The sequence below is a fragment of the Salmo salar genome, chromosome 04, assembly GCF_965601325.2.
Source record: "Salmo salar chromosome 04, fSalSal1, whole genome shotgun sequence".
In the NCBI taxonomy this organism is placed as follows: Eukaryota; Metazoa; Chordata; class Actinopteri; order Salmoniformes; family Salmonidae; genus Salmo; species Salmo salar.
The window spans coordinates 46,360,613-46,371,504 of record NC_138294.1 but is presented as its reverse complement, the minus strand read 5'-3'; the positions used below and the strand labels follow the sequence as shown (position 1 = coordinate 46,371,504).

At 44.2% G+C, this 10,892-nt stretch overlaps 1 protein-coding gene across 2 annotated transcripts; it reads left to right on the top strand.

Annotated features, from left to right (window-relative positions):
• Window positions 1-3,873: 3,873 nt before the first annotated feature.
• ccd82 (Coiled-coil domain-containing protein 82) lies at window positions 3,874-7,181 on the top strand. Of its 2 annotated transcripts, none has more exons than XM_014196127.3 (7): window positions 3,874-4,685; window positions 4,861-5,071; window positions 5,165-5,257; window positions 5,354-5,478; window positions 5,664-5,834; window positions 6,069-6,257; window positions 6,443-7,181. In XM_014196127.3, the coding sequence occupies exons 1-7, from the start codon at window positions 4,161-4,163 to the stop codon at window positions 6,506-6,508; spliced, it is 1,380 nt and encodes a 459-aa protein (XP_014051602.1). In that variant the 5' UTR covers window positions 3,874-4,160; the 3' UTR covers window positions 6,509-7,181.
• Window positions 7,182-10,892: the final 3,711 nt, after the last annotated feature.

Below are 10,892 nucleotides of genomic sequence, written 5' to 3'. Positions count from 1 at the left end.
ACACTCTGCTCGTACAGGGCTACTATGACCATCCAGCCCGGACGGGTTGTGCAGGAGGTGCGCTCCAGACCTCCAGTGCTTACCCATGGTCCAGTGTATCCTATTCCCGCTCCACGCACTAGCCCTGAGGTGCGTGTTTCCAGTCTGGCACATCCAAAGCCAGCACCACGCACCAGGCCTCCAGTGCGTCAGCCCAGTCCAACTCGTCCTGTTCCTGCTCCTCGCACTAGCCCTGAGGTGCGTGCCTCCAGTCTGGTACCTCCACTACCAGCCCCACGCATCAGGCTTTCAGTGCGCAGTCCCCGTCCAGAGCTTCCGACGACAGTACCCCGTCCAGAGCTTCCGACGACAGTACCCCGTCCAGAGCTTCCGCCGACAGTACCCCGTCCAGAGCTTCCGACGACAGTACCCCGTCCAGAGCTTCCGCCGACAGTACCCCGTCCAGAGCTTCCGACGACAGTACCCCGTCCAGAGCCTCCGGCAACAGTACCCCGTCCAGAGCCTCCGGCAACAGTACCCCGTCCAGAGCCTCCGGCAACAGTACCCCGTCCAGAGCCTCCGGCAACAGTACCCCGTCCAGATCCTCCGGCAACAGTACCCCGTCCAGAGTGTCCGGAAACAGTGCCCCGTCTAGAGACGGCCCACAGTCCGGAACCGAGTGAGACGGCCCACAGTCCGGAACCGAGTGAGACGGCCCACAGTCCGGAACCGAGTGAGACGGCCCACAGTCCGGAACCGAGTGAGACGGCCCACAGTCCGGAACCGAGTGAGACGGCCCACAGTCCGGAACCGAGTGAGACGGCCTACAGTCCGGAATCGGCGCAGCCAGAGTCGCCCTACAGTCCGGAGCTCCCAGAGTCGCCCGTCTGCCCGAGGTCTACAGCGAAGTGCTTCAGCCCGAGGTCTACAGCGATGCGCTTCAGCCAGAGGCATTCAGCGGGGGTGGACAAGTTAGGTGGGGGACTAAGGCCAGAGCCTGGGCCACCTCCACAGTAGGAGGATTGGAGGGGGGGGGGTGTAGCACGGAAACCGTCGGTGACGGCAGCCACCCTCCCTTCCCTCCCTTTAGTTTGGGGGGTTTATTTTGTGTTTATTTTTTTGTGTGAGGTGCACCCGGGGTCTGCACCTTTGGGGGGGGGGGGGGGGGTTACTGTCACGTTCTGACCAGTAAAGGGGTTATTTGTTATTGTAGTTTGGTCAGGACGTGGCAGGGGGGGTATTTGTTTTAGGTGGTTCGGGGTGTGTGTTTATGTAGAGGGGTGTTTGGTTAGTGTTTTCCGGGGTTTTTGGGCTATGTTCTATGTTAGTATATTTCTATGTTCTAGTCTTTTTAGTTCTATGTTTAGTTTATTGATTTGGCCTTCAATTGGAGGCAGCTGTTCCTCGTTGCCTCTGATTGAAGGTCCTATATAGAGGGGTGGGTTTTGTTTGGGTTTTGTGGGAAGTTGTGATTGCATAGCTGTGTTTAGCCTGTAATCCTGTTCGTTCATACGTTTTCTTAAGTGTTCTAAATAAATATATAATGAGCACTCAACCCGCTGCGCTTTGGTCCACTTACTACGACGACCGTTACATGTACACTGTGCAGACTTAGGGTGTGTTCGTAAATTCAATCTGGAGTGCCAGAGTGCGCTCTGGGCGTTCATATATTCCGAGTGTTGTCAGATTGTCCGTTCGTAAATTCATCAGTTATTCTTCGTGTCTGGCACACTCAGACTAGAGTCCTCTGAAACCGTAGTAGATAACCAAAGGGAATTTACGAACACACCCTTAATGCTGCGTAAATTCGTGACCATGGAGAAGGGTAAACAAATGCAGAAAGGGGTTGTTGGAAGAATGGCTGCGACAAATGAAACAACGCAAGAATCTGTCGATGGGCCATATTACCTAGAAAATGTGTTGATACCAGATGACAAAAGACGATTATCAATATGAGGAAGTTCTGGCCTATGAAGAAAGGAGCATGGCAGAGGGGGATGAGGATTTGGAGGCTGCGATAAGAGCATTGCGCGATGCCTCAGATGAAACGGGGTCCGTGTTACAGAGCAGAGGCTCAGCTAAGCAACCCATCTCCCACATTCCAGAAGTGGTGGATAATTTTATCCGCAACTTCCTTGTCAAAATGGGCATGAGCAGAACTTTGGATTGCTTCCAAGCAGAGTGGTACGAAATGGAGCTGAGGGGGTTGTTGAATACCGAGCTGGTGGAGTTTGTGCCTGACGCATATACGCACAACAAATTTATAGACAATGAGCTGAAGAATGTGCAGAGAGAGTGGGACAGCTTAAGTCAGGCAGCTTTCAAAGCTAGTGAAAGACTGGTCAAGCTTCAGAAAGAGAGGGATTTCCATCGCCTGCAGCATAAGTGTCTTGTCCAAGAGAAGAGCAGGCTTGTTTAATACATCAAACAACTGAAGAAGCACTATGGTTCATATGAGCCTGCACTGAAGCAGCTGAGTGATAGGTACCAAGTGGCGCTGAAACAGAAAATGCTCATCAGTTTAGAGGGACAGAACATGTGGCCAACAGCCTGGAAGCCACCCTGCGTAATACACACTGGTCTTCCCCCAGAATAGGAGAAATACCAGAGTCTGGGGAAAGAGTCCGACTACAGAATGATGGAATTGCCCTCAATGACCAAGACAAAGACCCAACCAAAAACACAGCTCAGAAACACCCCAAAGACTCTTGAGTTTCCTGTCAGCAACTGTGTGAACCCCTACTTGGGCCAAATTAAAGCTCTGGCATCACAGGGCACCAAAGCATATGAATTCCACCTCACCAACTCACTGAAGGCCCATACCCTGCCTCGCCCTGCACCCCGCAAATTTATTGAAGCCTCCTCCAGTGATGACCAGCTCTGGAGGTTGTGGGGTATGTCTGTCGGGGAGATGATCATGACTGGGGAGGGTCAAAGTGATTGGCTCTTTGACTGCAGCTTTCACCCAAATGGTGGAAGCCTGGGCCACCTCCAGTGGAGACACAACAGTAAGGATCTGGGATTTCTCCCAAGGCCACTGCATCCTGACTCTGGATGGCCACACCCATGCCACATGGTGCTGCTCCTTCCACTCATGTGGTGACTTTGTTGCCTACTGCTCAAAGGACAATACTACAAAGGTGTGGGACCTGAAAAGCTGCTGATAAAACCCTGTCTTTGTGGGAAGCCCTTTTATGGCCACCAGCATTCCTGCAACCATGCCACCTTTAATGCACTGGGCGACACTGTTGCCTCCTATGAATTATACGGTGTGGTCAAACGATGGGATATGAGAAAAGTAGCAGTTATGATAACCATGGAAACTGGGCCACATCCTAGCAACCAAGTGGCCTTCCACCCATCAGGCCGGACACTGGCTATCGCTAGTAATGATGGCTCAGTTAAACTGGTGGAGCTGGCATCAACTCAGGTGTCCGGTTTATTGTCCATAGCGTAATCTATGATCACAAGGGGGAGTACTTATTATCAGCAGGGTCAGATTCTCACCTGGTCATGAAATTAATAAATGCTAAAAATGCTTTCTTGCTGATTATAAATGTCAAAACGCCTTCTTATTGCGGACATGTGTTTTTGACATGTGTTACATTGTTTGATTATCTTATTTGTGAAGAACATTTACCACTTTTCCAGAATAAAATACGATTTTTAAAATAGATTACTCATTTATTTCTGAATTGAGGCATAAATAAATAAGCTTTTAACAACATATTTTATATAAATAAACCTTATTTGTCTACATGATGCACTTTTGCAAAAAATATATCACTAATTGACTTCATACAAGTAGCCTAGCAGTGGGCCAAAAAAAAACCGATTAATTTATCTAGAATGGCCGGGAGAGGCGCTATGATTTTAGAGGCCATTTTGAGTGGAGGGCGGGAGTCTAGAGCGGAAGTGGGAAGAAGCACACGACAACATCAACAAAACAAAACAAAAGGTGCACACGAGATACAATTCGATTTTTTTTTAAAGGTTCACCGTGGTTAAAGCTTGGTATCAACCCAGATCAACGTTGTTTACATATGATTGTGCGCATTTTTTTTTTTAAATTAGCATGTTCTGCATCTCACATTAGCTAATTGCTAGCTAGCCAGCCAGTATTGCCAACGTTATTTAACGTTTATTTGGACTGTTAACTTGACAACACTGCGTAAACAACAATGGAAAGCCTGTACAAGCGTAAAGTGTTCGCAACGTTGCGAAAAAATAAAGCTGAAGCGTCGAAGAAAAGGGCTCAAATCGGTTTGCCGTCGTCTATCCTTGATGACAGTGACGAGGAGTCCTGCGCGAGCACGACCAGCATCAGCGCTTCAGAGAGTGACTATCAGAATTCGGACAGTGGGAGCGAAAGTACACCTGCCAGTGGGGAACAGAGCCCTGCCAGCGATGGTAGTAGCTCCAGCGAAGGTAGGTCCCGTCCTCGTCGGAAGCGCGTCCTCGCAGACAGCTCCAGCGACTCTGACAGCGACGTAGGAACCAAGCCTAAAAGGAAAGTCGTTCCCAAAAAACGCGTAAAACAACAAAGCCACGATTCCGATTCGGAGGACGAGAGTGCTGCAGAAAAGGACAAAAAAGTTGCCGAAGCTAAACAGACCGCAGCTAAACGAAAGCAACGCCAGTCTAAACTCCTGGCATTATCCAAGAAGATGAAGTCCCGCGTTCCGAAACGTAGGGGCACGTTGGAGGTATCTTACCACCATATCATGTAAACGAGCATGGCATAAGTGTTGATCCTTTGGGCAGAATCATGTTGCATATACCCACAATAATCTGTCCATATATGGACTGAGGAAACATTCTTTGTTGTTGAACATTGTTTTACAACCCATGTATTGCTGTGGTTCTCTTGTAAATATCCAGGATTCAAGTGATGAAGACAAGGGTAAAGTAGCTGAAGGTGTTAGTGGCGATAATGATGAAGAAGAGGATACCCCCGAACTATTGCTGGGCAGCAGTGAAGAAGAGGCAGCAGATCACAGCGACAGTCTGAAGGACTTCATAGTTGAGGATAAGACAGGGGACAAGAATGAGGAGGTGTCAGATGAAATAGCTGTTTCTCTTCCACGCCAGTGTGAGTCAGCTGACACTTTATCATGGGTCAATATTCACAGGTAAAAGCACGCTGTGTTGTATGATTCTTTTGCTTCTTTCCTCCTTTTGCTAGTCATCACTGGGTCTCAGCTCAATCACTTTCAAGTGGTCCTCAAAGCCCTTATGATCAACGTCCTGGATGAAACCTTTCTCAAGTCTCTTTATGGTAAGTGTTTTTAAACAATAGCGGTCTCAAAAACCATCCCCAATCAACTGCATGATCCAAGTGTAGGGAATCTATTTGGTTGATAACTGTGAGCAGGCGGTGATCGGACAAAGCGATATGCTCAGGAGATGAAGGCGTCGCTGTTCCACTTTGATGAGCGGACAATCCTCCCTCGCTTGGAGAACCTGAAACAGCGGAGCCGCTGGACCGACCGGTACAAGGTGAAGAACCATTTCACAGAGAACTTAGACAGGAGTTTGTGTGTAGTCATTCGACGTTGGCTTCATATTCACTGATCTCATCTGTATACAGCTATGCTTGTACTTTGGCTAAGTCGTCCATTCTTATAATATGTTCAAAAACAGTATATGCAAACTGGTATGTGTTTTTGTGTGTCCACGTGCAGGAGCGTGTGGAGTGTTACCCCAAGGTCCGGCTTTTGAAGTTAGGATTGCATCGGAGTGTTTGTGAGGCATGCAAGCTCCAGAGACAATGCAGTTTCAGTGTGCGTCTCTCAGGGCAACTGTACGACCTCAACAGCCTCGAAGAGGACCAATTCATGCCCGATGACACACAGGTACTACATCTGAGAAGAAATCAACACTGTCTTTGTTTTATCCATCTCGGTCCCTAGAAGAAAGCATACAGTACGTGTAACATTGGCTTCCCATAAAATCCCACTAACAAAAAGTACATCATCAGATGAAATAATTTTGTATGGGACCTTGCACCAATTTTGTGAAATGTCAGGTTTGTTGTTTGAGTGTTTTCAATGACAGGTCACCTTGCATGTGTCTTTCCTAAATGGCAGGCTTTCAGTGTGGGCTCCGTTTGTGCCAGCCGAACAGAGGTGTATCATGCTCTGAAACACTTCAAGTACCACTTGTTTCAACACTGCCGGACAGTGATGGAGGAGGAGGAGAAGAATGGAGAGGAGCCAGTGAAGGAAACAGTGAAAAGGGTGTTCACCAAACTGGAGGAGAGGGGCTGGATCTCAGAGGTATGTACCCCACTTGCCCTCCATAAAATAACAGTACCCCTCATTGAATTACCATCCACATCTGTCTGTTTCAGAAAACCCTCTGATTTGTTCCCCCACACTGTCATTTTGTGGAATAGAAATCAATACTCTGATTTTTCTCACTGACACTCCCTCACCACTTCACTCCCACATTTCTCTTTCAGCAATATGAGAAGTTCCAGGACCATCTCAATGATGCAGACTACTTCCAGGAGGAGAAGCTAGACTGAAGGATTACGACAAACAGGATAAAAGATCCATATCTACATCCTATTATAGGCATCCATTTAACAGTTTTATGGTTTATTCTGCACATTGTTAGGGAAGAAGTATTTGATTTATATATATATATATATATATATATATATATATATATATATATATATATATATATATATATATATACTGTTTATTTGACTTCTTCAATTCAATGTTAACGTTTAAGATTAGTGAGAAGCTTTTAAAAACCATTGCCTCTTTTTGTTGTTACCATTTAAGAAGACATCTATTACATCTGTATTATATCAACCATTTTATATCATGCTCATAACTCTTACAGTATATACTATACGTCTGCACTAAATGTATCTGCAAAGTTTGAGAGATGAAGCAGAATACTCTGGTACTGCTGTAAATCAAAGAAATGTTACTCCTGAGTTCTTTAAACTATCCTGGTTACCTTCCCTACTTAGTTGAAGCAGTGTTGTCCGTCCAATAGTTAAGATAATGCCAAATGGAGTTTGCAACGACAGATGACCTCAAATGACATGAGTAATGTTCTATATTGCGGATTACACTATCTAGTGTAGAAAGATGGTATGACTCTTCTGAGTTTTGCTTCATTTCTATTAAAAAGCTTGTGTGATGCTTCATAAAACAAATAATAAAAACTCCATTAAACAATATCTTGTCCAACAGCGCATAATTCAGTATAAAATATGATTGTCTTTAAAGACATGCAAGAAGCCAACCAAAAGTATTTAAAAAAAAAAAAAAATAAATAAATTAAACCACATACATGACAAATGTAACATAGGAGACTTCCTTTTTCGATTCTACCGCACCTGCTGTCTCGACCTCTGAATGTTCGGCTATGAAAAGCCAACTGACATTGACTCCTGAGGTACTGACCTTTTGCCCCCTCTGCAACCACTGTGATTATTATTTGACCCAGCTGGTCATTTATGAAGAACAATCTGGCCTTAATGGCCATGTACTCATAATCTCCACCCGGCACAGCCAGAAGAGGACTGGTCACCCCTCAGATCCTGGTTCCTCTCTAGGTTTCTTCCTAGGTTCCTGCCTTTCTAATGAGTTTTTCCTAGCCACCGTGCTTCTGCATTGCTTGCTGTTTGGGGTTTTAGGCTGGGTTTCTGTATAGCACTTTGTGACATCTGCTGATGTAAAAAGGGCTTCGTAACTAAATTTGATTGAAAATAAATGTTATTGACCCTCACATCCCAACTTGTACTGCATCATGAAATGTGGCTCTCCCATCAATTCACATTGGGCTTGATCTGCAAGAAAACACATATGACCACAACGTTAGTTACACACCCAACCTTTTGTAAAACAGCTGAATGACAGCAGTATTCAAATACTCACCATTAAGAATGTCCTCGAACCCAAAGCTCTCATCCCTCCCTCTGAATGTGTCAAGAGCAAGTGCTGAATCAGAGAATAAGATAAAAGCAGAATAACTACACAGTAAATGGGAAAGACTGATATTACCACATGCCTGTGTAGTCCATTTCAGTGAGTGGATGGTTTTACATGTCTTATTGCCATGTACTTCATTTTTAGTTTAAGAGGGGCATGGAGGCCCTGAGTGTACCTGAGAGTTGGACAAATTCTTCTTGTCCTGGTTTAGCTGGAACTGTATTTTTTTTAATTAACGTATAATCAGGTTTATGCACACTTCATTTTATCAGGAGGTATAGTGTCCACAGAAGACATTAGATGCAATTTTATGGATGTTCAGTTATTCATGCATATCTCTTGGAGCTACAGTGTCTTCAGAAATTATTCACACCCCTTGACTTTTTCCACATTTTGTTGTGTTACAGCCTGAATTTAAAATGGATTAAATTTAGATTTTTTTGGTCACTGGCCTACACACAATACCCTATAATGTCAAAGTGCAATTATGCACAATTTGTACAAATTAATTAAAAGTGAAAAGCTGAAATGTCTTGAGTCAATAAGTATTCAAACCCTTTGTTATGGCAAGCCTAATAAGGTCAGGAGTAAAAATGGGCTTAACAAGTCACATAATAAGTTGCATGGACTCACTCTTTGTGCAGTAATAGTGTTTAACATGATTTTTGAATGACTACCTCATCTCTGTACCCCACACACACAATTATCTGTAAGGTCCCTCAGTCGAGCAGTGAATTTCAAACACAGATTCAACCACAAAGACCTGGGTTTTCCAATGTATCGCAAAGAAGGGCACCTATTGGTAGATGGGTACAATTTTTCAAAAGCAGACATTGAATACAGCGGTGGTCAGTGCCATTTAAGATGAGGGAGAACAATTTATTTTTTCATGAGCATGGCCTTGTTTCTATTACAGCATATTGGATGACTGTCATTCATATTTCATTCACTCAGTTTAATGTAACAGCGATAGGTTTAGGCTACTACATGATACTCTAATTTTCCCTATACCCATCATGAGGTTGCTAAAACCTAGCCTAGGAATGACAGTTTACATCGTAGGTGCACGCAGGTCGAGAGACAAATTTGAGGTGACACTCTTGCCTGCATCTAGCTGAGTTAGTGTGTAATCATTAGTCCAACAGTTGCAAACGAGAGTTTCTATTGGACACATTCAGGTATGTTTATCCTCGTTTTGTTCCGTTTGCTTGCGTTTAAGAAACGTTTTTCAACATAATCGGCGGAATGAATACACCCGATCACGCGCAAACGCAGTTCACTTTCATAGCAGCCACATTGTATTCCTTCTCTCATCTATGTGCTCTCCTCCTCTCACCTTGTCCCTTCGCATCGTACGACTCTTCTGAGTTGCTTAATTTCTATCAAAAAGCTTCTGTGATGCTTCATAAAACGAATAATAAAAACCCCATTAAACAATATGTTGTCCATCAGCATATAATTGCAGTGACACATGGACAGACAATACTGCCTTGCACACTCTTGCCTGCATCTAGCTGATATAGGGTGTAATCATTAGTCCAACAGTTGCAAACAAGAGTTTCTACTGGACAAATTCAGGTATGTTTATCCTTATTTTGTTTTGTTTGCTTGCGTTTAAGAAACGTTTTTATAACATAATCGGCAGAATGAATACACCCCTAATCACGAGCAAACACAGTTCACTTTCATAGCAGCCTATTGTATTCCTTCTCTCCTCTATGTGCTCTCCTCCTCTCACGTTGTCCCTTCGCATGTGGACTTCAATGCACAACACATCAGCTGTATGTGACCAGGCGAAAAAACCTTTCCAAGCTAAACTGCTACACACAGCCTACATCATTGTCACCCTATATAAGTAATGTCATAGTCAGCATAGCTAATAGAACTAACGTGTTAGTAAACCCGCTACAATCATGCAGTAGAGTGTACAGTCAGTAAGCAGTTACACCGGTGGCAAAACATTTGTAAAACCAAAAGCTTACCTTGACTTGGAAGAGTTCCAGTGTTGTGTTGGAAAGTCATAGCCAGCGAGCTGATGTAACATCCCTCTGTTTGAGCAGGGTGTTTCAGTAGGCTAAACTAGCTAAGTGAAACTGAAAGTTTAAAAAATGATGAAATCTCTCTCTATTTCTCTCTTGCTTCTCCTTCATTTTGGAAGAAATGTATTTGTTAAACTGTTCAACTACTGTGTTTCTCTCTCTTTGAGTCAACTACTCACCACATTTCATGCACTGCAGTGCCAGCTAGCTGTAGCCTATGCTCTCAGTACTAAATACATTTTCTGATTGTTTGATTGGGTGGACAACATGTCAGTACATTCTGCAAGAGCTCTGGTAGGTTGAAGGACATCCTCCGGAAGTTGTCATAATTACTGTGTAAGTCTATGGAAGGGGGTGAGAACCATGAGCCTCTTAGGTTTTGTTTTGAAGTCAATGTACCCAGAGGAGGACGTAAGCTAGCATTCCTCCAGCTACACCATGGTGCTACCCTACAGAGTGCTGTTGAGGCTACTGTAGACCTTCTTTGCAAAATAGAGTGTTTAATCAATTATTTGGTGACGTGATTATATTTAGTATAGTTTAATCTAAAAGGATAACTTTAATGTTTTACTATTTTTATTTTGATGAAATTCCCTGAGGAGGATGGTCCTCCCCTTCCTCCTCTGAGGAGCCTCCACTGATTGAATATCCCTTTGAGCAAATTACACTTGGATGGGTATCAATACATCCAGTCACTACAAAGATACAAGCGTCCTTCCTAACTCAGTTGCCAGAGAGGAAGGAAACCGCTCAAGGATTTCACCATGAGGCCAGTGGTGACTTTAAAAGGGCTACAGTGTTTAATGGCTGTGACAGGAGAAAACTGAGAATGGATCAACAACATTGTAGTTACTCCACAACACTAACCTAATTGACAGATACAACACATTACGTAGTACCACTGCATATTTTCATA